At 37.4% G+C, this 23315-nt stretch overlaps 1 protein-coding gene across 1 annotated transcript in view; it reads right to left on the reverse strand.

Moving 5' to 3' along the window:
* Nucleotides 1–228: 228 nt before the first annotated feature.
* cntn6 (contactin 6) overlaps nucleotides 229–23315 on the reverse strand; it is an 85007-nt gene continuing 61920 nt past the window's right edge. Inside the window, exons 11-23 of the mRNA XM_084128302.1 lie at nucleotides 21949–22099; nucleotides 15452–15579; nucleotides 14138–14310; nucleotides 12662–12779; nucleotides 12127–12285; nucleotides 11337–11486; nucleotides 9828–9898; nucleotides 8151–8385; nucleotides 7734–7849; nucleotides 4632–4812; nucleotides 2791–2903; nucleotides 611–779; nucleotides 229–454 (exon numbers count right to left, since the gene is read on the reverse strand). Of these exons, the coding sequence (XP_083984428.1) occupies nucleotides 360–454; nucleotides 611–779; nucleotides 2791–2903; nucleotides 4632–4812; nucleotides 7734–7849; nucleotides 8151–8385; nucleotides 9828–9898; nucleotides 11337–11486; nucleotides 12127–12285; nucleotides 12662–12779; nucleotides 14138–14310; nucleotides 15452–15579; nucleotides 21949–22099 (1859 nt within the window). The 3' untranslated portion in view covers nucleotides 229–359. The remainder of the gene's footprint in view (nucleotides 455–610; nucleotides 780–2790; nucleotides 2904–4631; nucleotides 4813–7733; nucleotides 7850–8150; nucleotides 8386–9827; nucleotides 9899–11336; nucleotides 11487–12126; nucleotides 12286–12661; nucleotides 12780–14137; nucleotides 14311–15451; nucleotides 15580–21948; nucleotides 22100–23315) is intronic.

A 23315-nucleotide genomic window follows, 5' to 3' on the forward strand; every position in this document is an offset into this window, starting at 1 on the left:
TTGATCAATTTTTGCCATTAATATCTTTACTCATTTTGCTTCTCAAATAAATGTATCTTGATTTAAGAATGTTTAGATATTTGTACTGGAACAGGTCAAAAATAATGGGAAAGAACTTATTTTTTTTGCAGTGTTAAAGCTGACGTGTGTAATTATTATTATTTATTTTTTTCAAATGTTAAAATAAACATTAAAATTGTTCCCATTTATGCAACAATTTTAAGCAAGTCATTTTTAGGCTGATTTCTCTACACTCTAGCAAACAGTGTTTGGGAAACAACAGTCATTTTTTGCAATTCCACTCGGTGATATTAGTGGCACGGAAATGACTCGCTTCAGCTTTAAATAAAGGCAAAGTTCTATGAAAACACCAATGACAACATCAGAAACACTACTCCGTGAACATGGGCCATCTTGTTTGCGTCTGAACTGAAGTATCCCCTTGAGTTCAGGCCTGTGATGGAGACGAACACAAAGACATCACAGACAGGATTATATGAATTAGGCAACTACAAATGTCAAGATATTGCAAGGTTAGCAGTTTGATTCTATGTGTACAAGCTCAAATATCAGCATGCACTATATTTAATGAGCTCACATGAAGCCTTACTTGACATCTTAGGTATCCGTATAGGGCTGCTGCTGCTGCCGTCTCCTCCGTCACTCAGGGCTTTGATCTGAACGAGCAGGTCTTCTTCTGACGGCACCTGAAGCTCCACCGACGTCCTGTTGGTCTCCACTACGCTGCTTCCCCCGTGCCAGTTTTGACGATATACAACCTACGCGGGAGAAAGTGGGTCAGTGAGATGCAGATATTAGTTAAAAATACTCAAAAATAAACAAATAAGTCACAAGAAGGATATTTCATGCCGTACAGCGGCCACAAAAAATGCTGAAATATGATGACATGAAAGTAGCATTTATTGCGAAGAAAATAGCATGAGCACACTTAACATTTCACAAAAATAGGTCATGTTTGTAAATTTATAAAACTTTTTTTTTTTTTGCAAAAGAAAATAAATTATAAAACGCTCACTTTTGGAGTGCAATACAGTAGTGGCCTAAAGTGACATCTTCACATTTTATTGAAATATTATTAAAAAGTTGTTGATTTTGAAAGCATATTGCATAGTTATGCTTACAGTCAATTGTTTTATTTGAGAATGCAATATAATTTGGAAATCTTTTTAAGCCAGGTTTTGACCAACTGATTATACGGTAGTGAACTTGTGCTTTTTCCTCTGAGCTTTTTGTTTTGCATAGTAACATACAGTATAACCTGTAGCTGTAGTTTGCCTTTTTTAATTTATTTTTATTAAACTTTAGTGTTCTTCCCTCATATTTAAAATATATTTTTTAATTTGGTTTTTACATTTTTTCCTTAAAAAAAGCCAACAGCTGCACTGAAAAGTGCATGAAAGTCTGTTATTAATATTTCCCACCGTCTCCATGCAATCTCCAAGACCGAGGTAAAAGAGGGAATACAAATTAAAAAATCGTTATCAATTTCAAATTTCAAATTGATTTCTAGTGGGAGGATTAGAATGTTTGCTGACATATCTCGCTGTGAAAAAAAATAGGTTTTACAATCCATTTTTCATTTAAATTTCTTTTTTTTTTTAGATTGACAGAGCAAAACAAATAGCCACCAAACTGATATTCTTTCTTGCTCACACAGACTAGAGAATTTATGATTATTGATTGCATTATTCTGCTGGTGCCTCACAGCGGACGGTTAGGATTGCAAATGAATAGTGTCTTTGGTGAGGAGTCGCTAAGCTCGTAGCTCCAGATGGAGGATAGCATCAGAGCCGCCCAGCTGTTCGCCGACCCGACAAACCTCTAGTCTACATTTCAGAGAGGCCGTCGTCAATTAGCTGGCAGAACGCTGGAGCAAATTAATTTGCTCAAAAGAAATGAATCACATCGGACAATTTTTAATCCTCTTTCTGAACATTCTGTGTGAACTTTTGCTACAGATGACTTCGGTTTTGAGCGCAGCAGGAGTTTGAAGAAGCTTGTTCTGAAATGTAAAAAAGAAGTTTCTGAACTGTATCTATGACCTTGAGTGCTTTATTGCAGAAATTCAATTAGAAAAAAATAAAAAGATTATACTAAAGGGGAAATCAAATCTAGACCAAAAAAAAAAAAAAAAAACCTTAACATTTAATGTCTAGCCAGATATTTGCTTTAATCCATTCACTTTTACCATTTATAGTTTATACTTGCTAAAGGGTCTTACGAAAAGCTAACCTTGAGTTTTTCATAATTTTACTAAAAGTTTTGCTAGCAAAAAGGAGAGAGAATGGCCTCTGCTGGCTACTGCTTATGCTAATTTGATCTGTTTTGACCAATCTCACCCAAGATTACATTTCAACAGCTCAACTCAACTCAAACATGAACAGTGCAAAAAGGCCGTTAACCATTTATAGCAAGGTTGCATATGATATGTAATGGTATGCAAAAAAGTCTTTAGTAACTAAAAATGCTTTACATAACCAGTTGTCACTTAAAACTGGTATTAAATACAACGGCATGCAAAATGGTTTGCACTTCAAATAAGAAGTTCAAAGGAAGTTGCATGAGCGTATCTGGAAAGGCTTCACTAGCACCTTAAAAAATAAAAAAGTTAAATAAAAAAACAGTATATAATGCAGCTTTCAAAGGTAATGTTCTCAGTCATTTATCTCCAAGTTGTTTTATGTGAAACACCAGCTTATGTGGCACACTGATACAGCATGTTTATCAGCAAAGAAACAGAAGAGCGAGAGCGGGAAAAAAACAGATTACCTTGTAGCCTGTTACTTCTGATTCATTGTCCATCGCCTTCACATGTTCCCAGTTCAGAAAGACCTTTGAGTTGGTCAGGTTCCACTCAATGTTCCCTGGGGCTTGACTTGGAGCTAAAAGACATAAATCATATTCTGATTTACTTCCAACCTGTGTAATATAAGCGAACAACATCTCCTGGTTAGACTTTGCAATCTTTACAATCAGCAGCTGAGGTATCACTTAAATTTAAGAAAGCTCAGTGGCACAGATTCAATACAGCTTAGCTCTCACTTTAAATTAGCTGGACTATAAATGGAACCTTAAGAGTAATTTTTATGTAGCAAGCAGCAAAAAAACTGCTATGAAACAATGAAACATTATGCAGAGCATTAAAAGGAATATATCAAACAAAACTGTAAATTCTGTGATCATTCATTCACACTCATGTCTTTCGAATCCTGTAACAGAATGTCCAAGCTGCTCTTTTCCATACAATGAAAGTGAATGGTGACCACGGCTGTTAAGATTTTATTTTTAAGTGAAAACACAACTTAAATGGTTGAGTAAATAATACCAGAAATTTCTTTTTAGGGTGAATTACCCCTTTAAGGCCAACATTTCTTTACATAACATCAGAATTGTGACACAAAAGAAATTAGATTTAATCCATTTTATGCGACTTAGCAGAGATGTTCAAATAGAATAAAAAAGAAACATTTTTAAAAACGTGTAATATTGTTGTAATATGATGTAATATTGCAATCTTCTGACGTGACAGACTGCTTGAATGTCAGTGTGTCCTTTTATCCTTTATTTCCCAAACTCCCTAACAGTAAAATAGTTGCCCCTTGGTTGCTTAGGAGCAATTGTATAAATGTTGTGTTTGCCACTGCCCGGTCATGTGCTCACTCAAACAATTCAGAAAACATCTTTCACTGAACGACTTTTCACAGTAATTGAGGAATTTAAACATAGTTTAAATAGAACAACAGAACACCGAACCAGGGAAAATCTGATCTCCTTTCTCATAAAGTTTCATGGCTAGGACGTTGTGCACCCGGCATTCATGCTTTAAAAAATTGAGGATAATAGATATTGTAATTTGAAGCAATTTAACTAATGATACTCAGCCCACCGAGTCTACAATACATGCTATTATGATAACTATACTCGATCATAACAGTGGTCTGCGCTATCACAGAAAGCTTATTCAGAGAATCTACCGTAAAAAAGGAAAAAGAACAATCGCCTATCTGCTCTAACACAAAGAAAGAGATCTGTTAAGCTCTTTATTTTAAAGCGGCCTTTAATTGTACGCTCAGTCTATTAGCTGAAAATAGCCATAAGACTCCCTCCATAGTAATGTCATAGTTTATCTGATCAGTTTCTGGCTCAGTTAAACACAGTGTTTTGTTCTTGATTATTGGCATCAGATAATGAGCCTATTTAGCAATGGTAGTTTAACAGAGCCCACCTTAATCTCTCATAGTGTTGAAAACACCCCACTAAGAGTTTAACAGGGTCGGATTATGATCCCGTCAGGCCTCTAATCTCACATCTTTGAAGTTCCACTCTACTCATTTAGTGGCAGACCCCTTATTCTACATTAATTGATAATGGTATATACAGTATCCATTTTTATATACATACATACTATATGGCGTGCTCTAGCTGTCAGTGTATGCTGTATGTGCAGCCTGAGGGCCTTAACTTGCACTATATGTGGTAAGGTGCCTGCCGTACAGCTTCCTTTGCCAGTCTTGGGCACCCAGTTTGGAGGCCCCTGGACGTCTGAGGCCCCAACTACTCATTTACTTTGTTTCAGTAGAAATCAATCGTTTAACTACTATATGACTTACGTGGCTTTTTTGTGGTGATGCTGATGGGGGCGCTGGAGGGCCCGGTGCCAGCGCTGTTGTGTGCTCTGACTGACATCAGATAGATCGTGCTTCCCTTCAGACCTGTGATATTGACTGAGCTTTCCGTGACCCTTACCCTCTCTGCATCGCTTTCTGGTGACCCATCCTCCAACCACTGCACCTGTAATAGTAAAGGTTATATTTAAAGAGACAGTAAGGGCCGGTTCACACAGAGACGCAGATCAGCGGAATGTTGCGCAAAGTCTAGAGATGCTTTTTTTAAAAAGTTGACCTTCTTTTAAATAGTCTAGTGTGTTTACATTGGAAAACAATGGAAAAATAGCACATTCAGTGTTATGTCCTCTAAATCATTTCACTATTTACAACACAACTTAAAAATATGGGCTTTTAATTGATTACAAATTATATTAATAATTAATCAAAGTTCCCCATCCAGCCGTTGGTACTTGAAGTGCTCATATGATTGGGAAATTATGCTTATGAAATGGATGTGCAGGTCAGTGGCATGATTAGTTATGTTATTGTTTTGTTGTGTTATTTTCTTTCAAATTAAATTACACTAAATTACACACAAACACAATAAAAATGTACAAATTAGAAAAGTAACACTGGTGCAAAAGTCAGAAATAAAATAAAACAATAATATTATAAATTTTATATTATAAATAATATTATAAATAATAATAAATAAAACAAACCGCTTACAAGCATGTGTTTTAGTTCCCCCTCACTTCACAACAAATCCTTAATTTTTTTACTGAATTCAGAACAGTGGTGAAAAATATAAATTACATAGAAAAGTCTTTGGAAATGAAACAAAGGTTTCTAGAAAGGGGTTATTCTGCTCAGTGTGTTGAGGACGCCCATCAGGCTGCCCTGTCGAAACCAAGACAGATCTTATTGACAAAGAGTATCCAGGAAGAAAATAATTTTTCAGTAACCTGTATTACCACCTATACTCCTCAGGCTCACATGTTTAAGAGTACCATCCTTAAATATTGGCACATTTTGACCTCAGACCCAGCTCTCATCCAACATTTCAAAGATCCACCCCTTTTTGTTTACAAAAGAGGGCCAAACCTACGAAATAAATTGGTTAGAGCCAATATATTACCAAGTCCCAGACAGACACTTTTAGCTCCCCTCAAACATGGAAATTACCCTTGTGGTAACTGTGCTCAGTGCCACAATACGTGGAAAACAAACACTTTCACACATCCTAGAACAGGACATTTTTTTCCAGTAAGAGGGGTTATCACATGCAACACTAAAAATGTTGTATATATGCTTAAATGCACGTGTGATATGATCTATACTGGTAAAACTACTCGCCCTCTGAAGCAAAGAATTAGCGAACACAAAAGTTCAATAAGACGAAATGATATGAATTATCCTGTTGCCCGCCACTTTAATAACCACTCGCATCCTCTATCCTCCCTCAGGTTTCAGGGAATAGAACAGGTTACTTCTCAGAGAGGGGGTGATGTTGACAGGCGACTATGTCAGAGAGAGCTGTATTGGATCCATATGTTAGAAGCTCTACAACCACTGGGTCTCAATGAGGAGTTTGATATGAGCGTGTTTCTTTAATCTTATCACTATAGACTATTCTATGCTCTATGATGGTCATATCCTGATATTTGCATAGAATAGTGTTTTTTTTCTATTTGTGTTGATGCAATGTAATCTTGTAATGTATTTATCAATTTGAAGTTTTGATGTAATTTATGTTTTTTTGTTTTCAGTAGACCCTGTGTCTAAGGCTATACTTGATATAGGCTATGTTGAACTACATTTCCCATGTTCCCTATCCCTGTAGCCTTAGCCATGTTAACACAGGTGTCTGGCATTATGCAATCAGGAGAGGTGATTGGCAAGAGCCCTTTTGTATGGCCACATTCACTTTGCTTGTATGCCTGAAGAAGGTCGCAAGACCGAAAGCTTGCTAATAAATTGATCTTGCACAGTGTTTGAGTGTGCGGCTGCTGTATTTTTACAATTTTCAATGATGATTTAGTTTTAGCAGCACCTCACTACAAGACTTTCTTGACGGATGAGCGGGGGCTTTTTCTATTTTGAAAAATATAAGTATAAAACAAACTAATTAAAATGGCACTCATTATAAACAACATTTATTATACTGTAAACAACAAGCATAAACAAATTTATTTAAACTGAAACTACCAGCGTGTGGGAAATGCGCTCAGGCAAACATATTTCTCTCAATCGGCAGAAATCCAAAAGTGTGCTTTCTGCATGTTTTGTGTTATGTTAATTGCAAAAATCACATCCCGTTTCAGATGATAAAAAATATGACTTAAATTTATCTGAAAAATGTACATTTATATTTTATGACTTGTACGAAAAACACTGTATATACACACAATCTTTTTAATGAATTGAATGAGCGTTATGTTTCTGCTTGAGTAAGTGTGCTTCCAACCTCACAGCTAAGAAATCGACTTGAGAGGAATGTCATTTTTGTTCCTGCATTAGGGTTCAATACACTATGAACGGTGACAAAGTCACTGTGACTCAGTTTCTTTTTTTACTGCGTTCAATAAACATCTGCAGACTGCAGCAAGGGACTCTGAAAAGTATTTGTGGATTTTCATGTGCTCTTTTTACTACCCGAAGCTGTGAACGACTTTGTGGTTTCAGCACGGAGCAACCGCGTGACCTGGGATTTCTCGCGGAAGGCTCGTTCGGGTTGGAAGGAGAGAAATGGGCAGAATCCTGTGGGTTTCTCACGCAGTGAGAAACGACCTAGCAGCTGAAGTGTTTGCAGGAGGGGGAATTGATGTATGATGTCCACACATCTGAAAGGTGATTTATAGAAGTGCCCAGAAAGCCTGGGTATTGGCGCTCCCCGGGAGACAGGACCAGCTGTGAGAAGACCTCTTCATTCTGCAGATGAGATTATGAAAAATGTGGCCGGGGGATCGCAGACTCTTGCTGGGGAACAGGAAATTGCACACCCTGCCATCAGCACAGTGCATACATTACGGAATCTGATTGAGGTGATGCAGACTGAGGTCAGAGTCTCTTTTTTCCCTTCCTCCATTTATGGTGATTACGTACCTCATAGCCTGTTATCCGTCCTTTGCTGCCGCTTTGGTGGACCGGTTCCCAGAATACCTCGATCTCAGACGCGGACAGAGTGCGGGCCCAGACTCTTGGAGGAGCTACAGAGGGTTCTGTAAGTGAGGTCAGCCATTTCAAAAACAAGTGGAAAGGAATGGAAAAAAACAACAGCTAATGAGAACAGACAGTTTACAGGATTTTAGTGCTAAAATGTACCACCTGTTTGCAAGAACTAATTGCGGTGTTAGCACACTTGCGAATAAAGAAATTACCATCAAAGTGCACTAACACAGCTGTAGAGGGAGTGTAATTAAAAACTGCAATGCATCCATCAACTTTGTCATTCTTAAATGATGTCCAATAATGTCCTTGCACAATTTGCATACAATCAGCACAGAATACAAGCATATTAACCTTCATCTGCTGAATATACAACAACCACCGGGCTAAACGGTCCCTCTCCGATGTCGTTGTAGACGCCGACTTTTACTTCAAACCGTGTGAGTGGTGGAAAAGTGTCATTTTTATAAACGTATCGTGATGCATCAGCCGAGGCCAGCACGCTCTGTTTCCATGTGGTAGTGCCAAGCGGGCGAAATGCCACCACATAACCAAACTTTTCTCCATTTTGTAGCTCCTCCGGCAAAGACTGTGAGAAAAGAAGTTGAGAATCAAACAATGTCACACGATTCAGTGACTTACTCATAAAGAAAGTTACTTGTTTTGTTCCTAAATCACTCAGTGTTTATACATATAAGAAATTGGCAGATGTTATATATATATATATATATATATATATATATATATACACACACACACACACACAGTTTGTGAAAGCCTTTTCCAGCCATCCGATATTCCCTCAGTATCAGCACTGGAACCGTTTAACCTTTTGTATCACTCCCCTTGCAACATTTCTCACAGAGAGTGTCATGGCGGACGACCACCATACATTTACAAATACTACTGCTATTGTGTCACAGAATGCAGTTTTAAACGTTTTTAGGCAATAATGTATTTATTTAGATCTCGTAGCCATGTCTACGGCCAAATAACAACCATGCTGATATACAGCCATATCGCATGGGTACTCGTGTGTGATATTGCTCATATATACATCATTATCAATGCTTCATGGAAGCGGGTGGGCGCTAAAGAGTTCTTTTGATGCTATTTGCTTGCTTTGATTTTTTGATTGCTGGATATTTTTTGTAGAATGTAGTTTTTCTCCAAATTGCTTAACTTCAATTAACAACCTTGTAGCTCGCAGTATGTTTGTCTTTAAAGGTTTAAGTTATCGTTCAATGTCAGTTCCTCCATGGAGAAAATTAATGGTATTTTTTAGTCCGGTACCTGACGGTTTCATTCTGTTAGCATTCTTGTAGCGCCGCTGAACCACTCAAATTCAATATCCAAAGCTAACAGAGTAATTTAAGCACAAAAAATTAAAATGCGCACAAGTCCCGTTGTGTGTCACTCATGCCTATTAAACAAACGGTGCGGGATGATTTACAAAGGCAACGTTTCACAGGGTTAGGGGGTTGTTCAAAGTATGAGCAATAATGCATTAATGCATTAAAATACATTAAAGCAAAATCATTCAGCTGACATGACGTTACATTACTGCAAGTTGACAAGCAATTTTCCGTGGTAGGTTTACACTGTTGCCAACATAATCTGAAATCCATTGAATGCAAGTAAATTTAGTTGACAGATTTAAGCACTACTGTGTCAGTCAAGAAACCCCTGGACTTAGTGAAAAATGTGGTGTATTTGCAAAGTAATACTGTATTTAAACACGCCGCTGAATATCTGTCGTGACATCCGGTAAGATTACAAGAAAGCCATTGATAAACATTGTCATTTCAGATTTACTGGTGTGAAAGCTGTCTCATATCTGCGTCTTCATTATGATTTACATACCAGAGGGAGCAATCCCACCGAGGCAAAGAGCAAAGACGACAGCACTGCCTTTTAATTAAACCTTGTCTAATTTAAACCACGTCACCGTGGAGAATTCCCTCAGAATCCGATTCATCAGAGAAGACTTATTTGAAAATGCTTCTGTCACAATAAAGACGCTGAGCTCACCTCCCAAACAATCACGAGTTCGCCTCGGTTGCCTCCACCTCCACTCACGTTAGCTGGGGCGACTTCAGGATCTACGAGCCAGAACAGAGAACAGAGAACAGACAACATAACAGAAGAAAACGGGTTTTATACCTGTGGGATTGGCTGCAAATCCGAACACTTCCTCTTCCTGAGCAGCGGCTCAAGGCTCTTTTCAAAATGCTTCAAAGATTTTGGATGAGGTAGAATGTAATAACCTGTAGAATTTTTAGTTTCCTGCTGAAAGATGGTCTTAGCATGTCTCCCAGCCAGGTTTTTTTTTTCTCTTTTTTTTTTTTTGTGTGCACTTTTATAGCTGGTCCAACCAGCTGGCCTGGCTAGGAGACCAGTTAGACCTGCTTAAACCAGATAAGACTAGCAAACCAAACCAGTTCAGGCTGGTTTAAAATGTTAATTAAGATTTCACCATGTGGTTGTTGTTTATGTCACTTTATGATAATTGCTTTTGTAATATAATAATCAAAGTTTATTTTATTATGGTTTTCATAGATCTTTGGTGACATATGTTAATATCTGTGTTTTTTTATATATTTTTTCTATAATTTATAATATGATGTATCTATATGTATATAATGTAGCTTGCAAGTTAAATTAAGAGTCAGTCACTAAATATTTCATATTATCTCACAGTGTAAACAGGAAAGACAATTGTGTTCTATTGTAACACATTTACTCTGGCTGGGAGCAAATTAATTAAAAGTAAATAATGCCCAATTCTCCAGCCAAAGGGAAAATTAATAACTCTAATTATACCCATTTACACTACATAACTATTTACACTATCTTCCAGTAATGCAATATAGTAACTTTTTTCAGTAATTACGGCAGAAAATGACCTATGTCCTTGATTTTCACAGTTTCTACAGTTTTTATTCTAAGACATTGCTGTTAAATAGTGTACAATCCTGGCAAATGTAGATGCTTTGTGAACTAAGTTTAATTTGCTGAATGGTTGGGATCTGAAGGAAACAGCTGTTTGCATGTCAGTGATCGAAGCAGTTGCACACTGTACCTGAGCTTAAAATAGCGCCTTTCGTGTGTTACTGCCTCGTTGAATTCGGAAGAAGTCCACACAATTTTTGTTGGTGTTGACATGAATTATTGATAGCTGTATTTCCTGATTGCTAATGACCAGGGTGCAGCAGGTTTGGGCCTTGCCTTAAATAATATAGCTACATTTTATTTTGTCCTAAATTTCCATGCAACTACATTTTCTTGCGGTTTTAAATGAGTGAACCTTCTGTGATGCCAGTCCGATTTCTGCACACTTAATTTGTGACCTAATTATTTTGCAATTTGGTTGTTCCCAGGAAAACCTGTGTGAATACTCAAGTGTTTATTTCTCATGGCTGATCTCTATTACGAGGAGTCACTCCCGGTGATTTAAACTAATTATAGAATTAAATTACATTTCTCCTTCCTGATGTATTAGAGATGACAGATATGGTATCAGGAGGGATGGGCGCATACCTGCAGCTTTGGTGCGAACGGGTTTGGATGGCACACTGGGTTCCCCAACCCCCACGCCGTTGATAGCCACAACTCTAAATTCATAATCTACCCACGGATTTAGATTCACTGCCGTCGCATGAATCATCTGTCCAGGCACAGAATCAGGAACTAGGATTAAAGCAAATTTGGAATGGAAAAACACATCAATGCCCATCTGCACAAATGAGTAGCCTAGCATAATTACTTTGGTCTATCTTGGCAATTGCCTGTTTCTTTTAAAAGTCCATTTAAAAAAAGCATTTGCATGAATCACATTTAAGTGACTCACTCCAAAAAAAAAAAAAAAAAAAAAGCATACATTGCATACATTTTTGGTCAAGACCTTGTATTGACAATGCAAGAGTCAAGCACTCTGTAAAGTCTCCTCAAGCACATTCCAAAGACTTTCAATGAATTTAAGGTCTGGACTCAAGAGGTACCAATTCAAGTGTGAAAATTGTTCTTCATGCTCCCTCTTAACCATTCTTTCACAATTTGAGCCTGATGAATCTTGACATTTTCACCCTGGAATATGGCCATGATGTGTCTTCCTACATGGTTGTTTAAGAAATGAAAAACTACACACTTCATCAATTAGGGTTAGAAGAACAGTTGTCAAGCATATAACATGCTAGAAACATAATAATCACTGCAATAATGATCCAATCATTGACTCTTAAGCATTTGCCTATTTAAATCCAATCAGCAAAATTTTTTTGCCGGGCAGTGTACAACTGATTCTACAAGAAAGTACTGCAGATTACTATACCGGTTTTGACTGCCTGCCATCCGATAGAGAAAGGGGTCCTGGCTTGCACGATGTAGAGGGTAACAGGACTGTGGTTGTCAGGTCCGGGGCCCCACGAGAGCTGAGCAGTCCTGTCTGTAACGTCCCCCACCAACACACCCACTGGAGCACCAGGGGGCCCTAACAACACCGCCGTCAAAGAGACAAAAAGGACTCAAACTTGCTGTGTATTCTCATCAGAGAAGGGCACAGCAAGGTGACCAAGTACCTTGCGATGTGAGACAAGTCTGCCCACAAAAGCCGACATGTTTAATATTCAGAACAAGGCAGAGTGATCGTTCACTTGATGATGGAAATACAAAAGGTTCTAAAGAGCACGAAGCAGGGAATTAATGCATTGATTTCAGATACTCCTGTAGTCATTACTTCAAGAGCTGAATCACGGAATACAACAGAAATAGCAGGGAAAATTGTAAGGCCTTTTTAATTTAGATTTGATAAATGCTCAGAAAAGTGTAGAATACTAAACAGCCTACTCGAGGCAAGACGCACATACCTCTGACAATTAAGTCTGCCGCTGCAGACACACTGTCCACTGCTGTATGCACCATGCAGACGTACTTCCCAGAGTGCTTCAGCTGCACGTTTCTGATCATGAGATCCCCAGAAGATCCCTATAAAAAAAAAAGAGTACCATATAAAAAAGTTACTATCCATCCATCCATCCATCCACCCATCCATCCATCCACCCATCCACCCATCCAACCATCCATCCATCCATCCATCCATCCATCCATCCATCCATATATCACTTTATTCATGTATTATGGAATGTAAATGCTACACTAAGGTACTACAAATACGTTATTCTGCAGATGAGTAAATAATTGAACTGACAATTACAAATAGTAGGCTACATATCTTATGCTCACCAAGGCTGCATTTATTTGATCAATATAATTACATTTTTAATTTTACATTTTATATTTTGAAATGTTATTTATTCCATTTTCAGCATCATTACTCCAATCTTTAGGGTCATATGATCCTTCAGAAATCATTCTAATATGCTGATTTGGTGCTCAAGAAACATTTCTTATTATTACCGATGTTGACAACAGTTGTGCTGCTTAATATTTTTGTGGAAACCATGATTTTTCAGGATACTAATGAATAGAAAGTTCAAAGAACAGGATTTATTTGAAAATTATAGATGCCTTTACTGAGACTTTTGAACTATTTAAAGCATTCTTGCTGAATAAAAGTATTAATTTGTTCTAACTGACCCCAAACTTTTGAACGCTAGTGTTATGGTAATACTGTGGTACTTTTTAAGGTCTCAGAAGTAAAATATATTTTCATTTCTGTAGTTATGACACACTTGAAAAACATCAGGGAACACATGCCAATTAAGTAGCTCTCATATTTGATTGGCTCTTCAGTTCAGATAAGGATCCTTTATCTCACTTTAACAAGCAACCCTACCGTTGTTAGTGAGAGTCAGCCATTTGTGCATTTGATCATTGGTCTCTCCAGGTTCTCAAAAGCAATACTTGACAACCTGAGAAGCTGGATGATCTACACAGTCAGAGAGTGGGTCCTGTGGATAGCTATTTGACGTTCACTGTGTGTTAAACAGTGTGCGATAAAAATCCTTTAATCAGACAGATTTGTGCCTCTATGTTCAGAGAGCAGCGAAAATCAACCATGGTTTTATTATAGTAAAAGTGTAGTAACCATAGTTTTTTGGCTGATTGAGTACCATTTGTATAACCACAGTTTTACAACAAATACCATGGTTTTTTGGTTTTATTTGTAGTAAAACCATGGTTAATTTTCGTAAGGGCTTGTACTCAGGTTCCCTCCATTGCTAGCTGAGCTAAAAAAAAAAAAAAAGATAAACCGGCAAGAAATCTCAATCATTCCTCACTCGCATTCCACTACACCTAGTTCTTTCAAAGAGGAATCCGAGGCTACAGTAATTCAGAAATACAGCATTTGTAGCTTTGAATTATGACGGACAGAAACGTACCCCTCCAATCATCCAGAAGTGATCATGTCTGCTGAAATCAATGAGTTTCCCGTTGAAGAACCACTTGAAGACGGGGTGTAGAGTGGAGTCTTTAGATACTTCACAAGGCAAGACAATGCTCTCCCCCACTGTGCCATCCATACTCAAAGGGGGGACTGTAATCTTGGTTGGTTCTGTAAAAAAAAAAAAAGTTTTGAGTGAGACAAAGGTAAAAAAGGACCATGAGAAACTTTCACATGCATTACTTCAAAATACTTTAGATTTGTTGTAAAAAGAAATCTACTGTCCAAATGTCCTGGCGCCAGGACATAGGACTTGGGGGGCTTTTATAGTTCTAAGGGGGGCTTGCGGTTGAAATCGTATCCCGGGGAGGTAGTGGTGGGGGGTGTTATGGTCCCCCTCAGATGAAATCATGTTCGGTTCCATTGCGTTCCTTGCAGGGGTTCAGATCACGGGGGACATGATGCTTATGGAGTGCATGTGTCAAACTCCACTTGTAGAGGGCCATTGTCCTGCAGAGTGTAGCTCCAACCAGCTCCAAAAACTTTTAAGGTTCAGGTGTGTTTAATTAGGGTTGGAGCTGAACTCTGCAAGACAGTGGCCCTCCAGGAACTGAATTTGACTCCCCTGCTTTAGAGAATTTTGGGCAATGTTCAGCCTGTCAGGCTTGGAGACTGAATTAGCTTAACCAGCTGAAACCAGCATGGTTTCCCAGTTGGGAGAGCAGCTAGACCAGCTTAAACCACCTTAAACCAGCTAAAATCATAGATGACATTTTTTAGTCAGCATGTACATGTTGATGCAATGACTGTAGCCATAAAAAAGGGGAGACTGCATCATTTTAAAATTAATTTAAACAAACAAAATTATATATATTAAAAAAATATATTTTCATGTCCTGAATTTAAATAACCCTTCTTGAAGCTATCAAAGTGTCTGAAAACATGCATATGTAATGCCTAAAGTTATTAAAGGAGTAAATTGAGAAAAAACAAAACAAAGCTTGCAACAGCAGCATATTTTTAATTAAACATGTAGAAAGTGACTGGGAGACGAGGAGAAAATCCGCTCCCGGTGCTGTGGACGGCTAAGGATTTTTTCACACCAACGGCTGGACCAATAACTCACACATGACAAAAGCTTGGATGAGTTATACCTCTGTCAAACCGGCAGGAACATAAAACAACTATATATTTCATTATCAATTTCATGCTTGGGTTGCTCACTGTTTTTCCACTGGTTCTCATCCGGTTTAAGGCGTCCGCTTAGAAGCAAGAGAAATGTGCTGTTTGTAAAATGTGAAAGGTGTTTTACCTTTGACCACTAAAGTCCCAGAACTGCTGGATGTACCGAAGGGGTTTCTGGCAATGCAAGTGTACCTCCCTGCGTCAGATTTTGTAACGTTGGTGATCCTGAGGGTGCCGTCCTCTAAAATGGTCCGCCTAAAATGGTAAACAAATTTTTTTGGAATAAATTGAACAACCAATGACATCTTGCTATAGCTTATAATAAATAAATTATATACACACATACTACCATTGAAATGTTTGATTTAAATGTTTTTTCTTTAAAGAAATGACAGTGACATGACAAGTATGGTAACCCATACTCTGAATTTGTCCTCTGCAATTTAACCCATTCAAGTTAGTGCACACACACTAGGCGCCTGGGGAGCGATTGGGGTTTAGGTGTCTTGCTAATTTCCTGCCGATATTGAGACTCAAACCCGCAACCTCCGGGTTACCAGTCTGACTCTCTAACCATTAGGCCACGACTGCCCCAATTGTTGAAATTGAAAGTTTTATCCAGCAAGGATGCATTAAATGGATCAAAAGTGACAGTAAAGACACTGCTGCAAAATTACATTCAAAATCTTCAACTAATGTATAACAGAACTGTGTTAGGTATAGTAAAAGTATTTTGGCGGTGAAATTGACAAGTCTACTGGAATAGATCAAAGAATAATAAAAGATGGTCTTTAACCCAACACGCTCTCTGACAAAAATAGTCTGCCCAGGTACTGGGATCAGAGCTTTAATGGTCAAAGATACAGCAACCTTCTTTCCTTTCGTCTTGCCTTCCCAAAATAAATTCTTAAAGAGTCAGACTCGGCCCAACTATTCCATACTGAAAAACAACCCCGTATTTGTCTCTGTATGCTTGTGTTTCTTTTTAAAAAGTGTGAAAACTGTAGGAAATCATTTAGATGAAATAACCACAGCCAGAATTTTTCAACAGGATACAGTCAGTCAACTGGATTCTTAAAGATTAAACCTCTACATTCACGGGTAAATACTGCTATATTAAGACCAAGAATAAAGAGAGAGGGAAGAGTATGTAAAGGAGAAGCTGATTCGTTCAGGGTTGAATTCTGGCCTGCGGTCTTATCATTATCCAACATATGAAAGATGCTATCGACACATTAAAAGGCGTTTCCAAAAACGTCTGGATCATGTGAGGAGATGTTGATAGCATCTGACTGAAATGCTAACCTTCGCGATAGAGCTGCAACAGCACAAACAAAACAGAAACTCGCACTCTCTTCAAACAGGTTTTTATTAGTGGAGGTTGTTCATATACAGGTTATGGATTTTTCACAACCCCCTAACCCTCAGTATTAAACACATATTTTGGCGTATACGAGTGGCAGCTAAAATTATGTGATGTGTAGGAGTGGGGTGTGAGATGATATGTGCATTGTAAGTGATAATTTATGCATTGTAAAATTAAAATAAAAAACAACAACAATAAAACTAAATCAAGAATAAAACGTGGTAATAAAATTCCATAGACTTGCATTGAAGGAGGGACCAGAGACATAAAATGCTTAGACTAGTCATCTAGTCTTAGTCATCTTATTGGTTCTTTAAGACTGATCATAAATTGTTGGTAACACTTTACAATAAGGTCCGTTAGTTAACATTAGTTAACTACATCAATTAGCATGAACTAATAATGAACTGCACGTATACAACATTTATTAATCTTTGTTAATGTTAATTTCAGCATTTACTAATACTCTATCAAAATCTTGTTAACATTAGTTAATGCACTGTGAACTAACATGAACTAATGAACAGCTGTATTTTCATCAACTAACATTAACAAAGATTAAAAAATACAGTAACAAATGGATTGCTCATGGTTATTTCATGCTAGTTAATACATTAACTAATGCTAACTAATGAACCTTATTGGAAAGTGTTACCAACTTTTTTAAGTCAGCTACATAAGAACATAGATGGGTCTCATTTGAATCTGAAAAATGAGACTGGTTACCCCTTGGTTAACTGCTAGTTGGTCAAAACCACCTTAGCACCTGCCTGGCAACATGTTAAAAATACTCGGAACAACCTTATCAACTGTGGTAAACTTTTGTACCACTCACCACTTTCGTACCACTCGAGTAGACTTTTGTACCACTCAAAATTGAATTCTGATTTATTTCTTGCATGTGTATTTCATATAACTGGAGGAAACAGTTCTCAGAAGTGCTTCATCTACCTTGATGTGCATCAACAAGCAATGCTACTTTGTTTTTAATAACTAGGAAGGGATTGGAAGGAATGATAGATAAATAAATACAGCAATGTAAATATATGACGCTGAGATCCGCTGTGACCTTCTCCCAGAACAAATCAAACATGAGCGCAGCAGACCTGCCAGCTCAGAAATCAAACAATTTCAGCCGCAGCTTTTAAAAATAAATATGTATTTACTATGGCTCAGAGAACATGCTTTACGCCGAGAGCTTTCATCTGATTTATTGACAAAAATATCAAACACTGAGTGATAGAAGCGTGCCGACCAGACGACCCGTGAGCAATGAGCTGCAAAACCAATAGAAAAAAGGCAAGAACTATCTGCTTACGGAACAAAACTTCTGACCACACAGAGCCACATTTATATTTGCGTCAAGACATGATGGCTTTGTAATCAGTCTCTGAGCCTTCCTGTGGAATATGATGACTAATCGATGCTTCTCCTCACAAGTTGGGGCACATCCAGAGAATCACTACGGTGAGTCTGCAACACATTGACTTGATACAAACTCAGGAGTGTGAGATCCAACATTAGATTGACACGTTCATGCTTGCACCTCTTCAAACTAAAATCACAGTGTAATTGCTGTGAAAATCAGACAATCACGCATATTTAAGCATAAAACAAAGCATCAATCTGTTCCTTTACCCGTGACTAATGAAGGTGTCAGTAGGTTCAGAAGGGCACAATACCTACACTATTGTTCAAATGTTTGGGGTCGGTAAGATGTTTTAGAAAGAAGTCTCTTCTGCTCACCAAGGCTGCATTTATTTGATCAAAAATGCAGAAAAGACTAGCCTAGAAATCTAGACGCACCCTAGCGGCAGCAAAATGTATTTTGCAGCCAGGTGGGTCTAGGCACTCTCAATAGACCTTCTAGCTGCAAAAACCTAAATTGGGTCAGGCCAATCACGTCGCTTATAGAGTAGGCGGGGCGGGCTTAACATATGACGACAGAGTTGCGACGGTTACCTGCCTGCGACTTGAAAACAAAGAATGACGGCTGCTGGAGAACAGTCTTTCGAATCGGCTTTGTCCGCGACTCTGGAGGACATGGAGTTAAGTTTTTCTTTGAGAAAAGAGCAAAGAACGGCACTTAAGTCATTCTTTAAAAAAGGAAGATATGTTCGTCGTTTTGCCGGCCAGATATGGCAAAAGTTGAATGAATCTATCAACTAGCTCCGCTGTTGGGAAAACGCTCTGGTTGGTTGAAGCGCTGTCCTATTGCGTGCAGAGGGAATTTGAAAGACAGCCGTTTATCCCGCCCCTTGGAGTGAGTGTGTCTATGGTGAGTTGCCAGACTAAACATCTTGATGTAGTCTGGCTTGCCAGGCTAAGAAAAGACAGTAATATTGTGAAATATTATTACACGTTTAAAATAACTGCTTTGTATTTTTATATATTTTAAAATGTAATTTATTCCTGTGAAGGTAAAGCTGACTTTTTAGCAGCCATTACTCCAGTTTTCAAGAAATCATTTGATCATTTATTCACAGTCACGTTTGATGAATTTAATGTGCCCTTGTAGAATAGAACTATCAATTTCTAAACAAAAAATCTTACCAACCCCAAATATTTGAATTGCAGTGTGCATAGTATACTCATTTTCACTATCTATGGAATACATAGATGAACCTAGTACTACTACAGAGAACACTGTGTGGAAAACTGTATCCCACAATGCAAGGCACCTTAAAATTCATTTTCCAAAGCAAAAAAATATATCAGCCATGATTTTAATCTCTTTTTTTCTTGTAATGATTTTTATCTTTAAATTTAATTTTAAACTAGATACCGATTGCTGAATTAAACATAATATTCAATAATAATATTGTATATTACATGTTCAATAATGATATTGCTTGAACAATGTAGGTTGAAACATTTTGTCTGCGTAATATTTTCAATTTTACATAATATATATATTTAAACAGTATGCAGTGTACAGTGCAATATGCAGTACACTAGTATTCCATTTCAAACACAACTAATAGAGTGTAATAGCAAATCCCACAATACAATGCACTCCACTTGACACACCATTTCCTTTCATTGTTTGAGCGAAGTGTCAAAATATTTTACTCAAAATTCGATTTAAAATTCATGACAACTGAATGCCTCTCGCTGATAAAAACATGGACTGTTTGCATACTGCATTCTAATTCACATTTCCTATTTGTAAAAAAAATGTATGCAGTGTGGACAATGTGCCATAGTGTATCCCACAATGCATTTGAGTAGATTGTCAAAAGTTAAGACATTAAAACATAACCATAAAATAACTACTTGCAAAATGACAACTAGATGCCACTTCCTGAATTAAACATGTTCATTGGTGCATATTGCTTTATATAGGCTACTATTTCCAAAACAGTATGCAGTATGCACAATAGTGTATCCCACAATGGAGTGCACTCGACCGTCCATTTGCTTCCTGACACATTTGAGTGGCTAATTCCACTCCAAAACTGAAAATACTGCAAAATAACTATTTCCAAAATGATAACTGGATGCTGCTTTCTGAATTAAACATGAACTCTTTACTGAACTGTTTATTTTTGCATATTGCTCCATATATACGCTACAAAACTTTAGTACATACTGTGCAGTATTCAGTTAGGAGTGTGCTAGAACTCCATTTCAGACACTCCGAGGCTTACCTTTACCCTCTGATAGACGGTATCTGATACACAGTCTTGCACCTCTTGTCTCACTTCCTCAGTTCGCTCTAACTTCCACTGGCTCTCCCCCTTTCCATCACTCCCTCTCTCCCACATCCAATAATCACATAGTTCCACAGAGACCCTGGGCAGCATCAGTGAGTCATGGCATGTGTGTTCTCTCTCAGGTCCAGATGGACCACAGTGCACAGAATGAGCTCCCATTGGTTATCGCTCCATCCCCATCCATTACTGGAGATCATACACTCGTCCCTCCTGCCACCTGTTCTGACATGGCCATGCTAGAATGATTCTGTCCTGTTGAAACCCCACAGGAAAGACGCAGAACCAGGGGTGTATTAATTAGTGTTCCACTAGGCACTCACTCTTGTGTGAAAAGTGCCATCAGGAAGGATGTTGTTGGTTTTGAATGTGCAACATCTGTGCCTCAGCAATGTGTGTTCAATATGGACAACAAAAGGCAATTATGTTTGAATACAAATATGGACAAATATCACACAGTAATGGGCTGATGCTTTGCAAATAATGACTGCTGAAGGAGGAAAAGACAGAAACAGGAAGTTGAAAAATGTATTCTCACTATAAAATGTAATAAAATGTTAGTCTTATTTTTATGGGAAGTAATATTAATTTTGCGCCCCCCACCTCCACCCCATTTTTATCTGCAACATACTTGTAATGAGCACAACTCGATTCCACTGAAGTTCCACTCAAATGTATTTTTGTATTATTTTGCCATTTTAAATCCCATAAAATCAAAATCAGGAGTTTTGTCCTTGTCCATTAGCTTTGAGGCCACCAACACTAGGCTACTGGTCAGACTTTTTGGGTCAGTCATTTTTTAAAAGATAATTTTATTCAGATTTTTTTTAAAATTAACATTCAACTGATCAAAAGTGACAGTTAAGACCAAATTAATCATGTTCTTTTCATCTTTAAATAATAAAAGAATCCTAAAAAACTACAACACATAATCATGGTGGTCACAAAAATAATAAGCAGAACAACTATTTTTAACCATGATAATAATAAGAAATGATTCTTGAGCACCCAATCTGCATATTAGAATGATGCTAAATAAATTACATGTTAAAAATACTACAATAGAAAACTAGAAAAATCTAAATAGAAAACATTTGAATAATATTTCACAATATTACTATTTTATTGTATTTTCTATCCACATTGGTGAACATAATAGACTTCTTTAAAAAAAAATATATATATAAATATATATATATATATATATTTTTTTTTTTACCAAGTCCAAACATTTTAAAGGTAGTATTTATGCTAGTGTTAGTGTACTATTAGCAAGTGAACCCAATTAACTCTATTTCTGCCAACATGGGAAAATGAGTTTTTCAACAGCATTTATATCATGGTGTTAATGTAACAATAATTTGAAAACTAATAAAAAACTGTGCCGATGCATGCAAGAAAGTGCCCTGTGTGAATGACCGCAAAGACGTTTCCCCACAACCCTGAACTGTTGCGGTGCAAACAAACCCCAAGGCTCGGGGGACAACAGGAGTGCAAGTGGCTCATTTGGCACCTTTCATTAGCGACCGGTCTGCTGACCCGTACCTCTTGCTGTCTTTCAGGAACTCGTTGCCTCTCCTCCAAGAGTACGAAGCTTTGGGGGACGCGTGCGGTCGGCATTCGATGACAGCTTCTCCACCTCTCTGGATCAGTGTGCTCTTCTTCAGTGCGTTTTTTGAGAAGTCTGGAGGTGAGGCTGAAGACATGCGATATGTGATATATTATAAATTCTGAATACCAGGGTTCCCACACATTTTGAATGGCACCGAAATGAATTTTTCTTTACCAAAACACCTTTTCATTTAGTCAAAAACTGAAACCAAAAATACAGTTCATTTCATCATTAAAAAAATGTATCACATTTATTTAATAATCAGCATTCAAATAAAAACTGAGTCATATGTAAACATTTAAATTCCACATAAGGCAGTTTTTAATTATGCTGAGCCATTACACAAGCCATTTCAGTACGTTGTACTGTATATTTCAACGTATCGATGCTCTGCATTGCCACTTGAACTGTCAAGCCACATTAAACAGTGCCAAAATGACATTTATTGTTTAAATTTAGTTATAAAATAGACAGAACTTGAAAGCTCAGAATTTGTTTCATATCAAAAGTAACAAAGCACAGTGCTTATTGTGATTACTGGATGGTAGGCTGTTTCGATCAGAACCGAATATTTTTGTTTGCCGGAATTTCAGTGCATCACTACTTTTAATGATTACTAATATGATTTTAAAGGTACACTATGTAACTTTTGGCCCTCTATCGGTTAATAAACAAAACTACATGCTTTTTGCGGAAGAACAGCTTTGGTTGCTGCGGAACTGTGCGAATGAATATGGTTAACCTATTGCTCATTAAAAAAAATCACTACAAGGCTTAAGAGATATAACCAGTTTAGATGGAAAGGATCTCAAACTGACTAGCTGAAGATGTTACTGTAGCTATACCCAGTAATAGACAGTTCTCTCCATCTCCGAAAAGCCAAACCAGTGTTGATTCTCATTTTATTAAAAGCTCTGTCACATTCTCTTTTTGTCAGCAAAGTCTTTTCTGTTCAGCATTTTCATAAAATGTCACTCCCACACCATGCATAAGTCAAAGTTGCTGAAGCAACTTTTCTCTATTTACAGATATGACAAGACACACGCGGGCGAGAGACATATGATCAGTACGCAATTTCCCATGAAAACCATCCTGTTAGGTCTAAAATATAGACACTTATAATAGGCTTACCATAGTGTATAAGGGAATAAGACAAAAACATGTTTTGGAAGACGGATTCATGATATATTGATTTTATTTAAAATTTGATAACTTTGAAAAAAAAAAAAGTTACATAGTGTACCTTTAAAAATAGCTGAAAATGATTATTATTATTATTAATATTTTTTTTATTATTAAC

The sequence above is a fragment of the Abramis brama genome (assembly GCF_963993115.1).
Source record: "Abramis brama genome assembly, chromosome: 11".
In the NCBI taxonomy this organism is placed as follows: Eukaryota; Metazoa; Chordata; class Actinopteri; order Cypriniformes; family Leuciscidae; genus Abramis; species Abramis brama.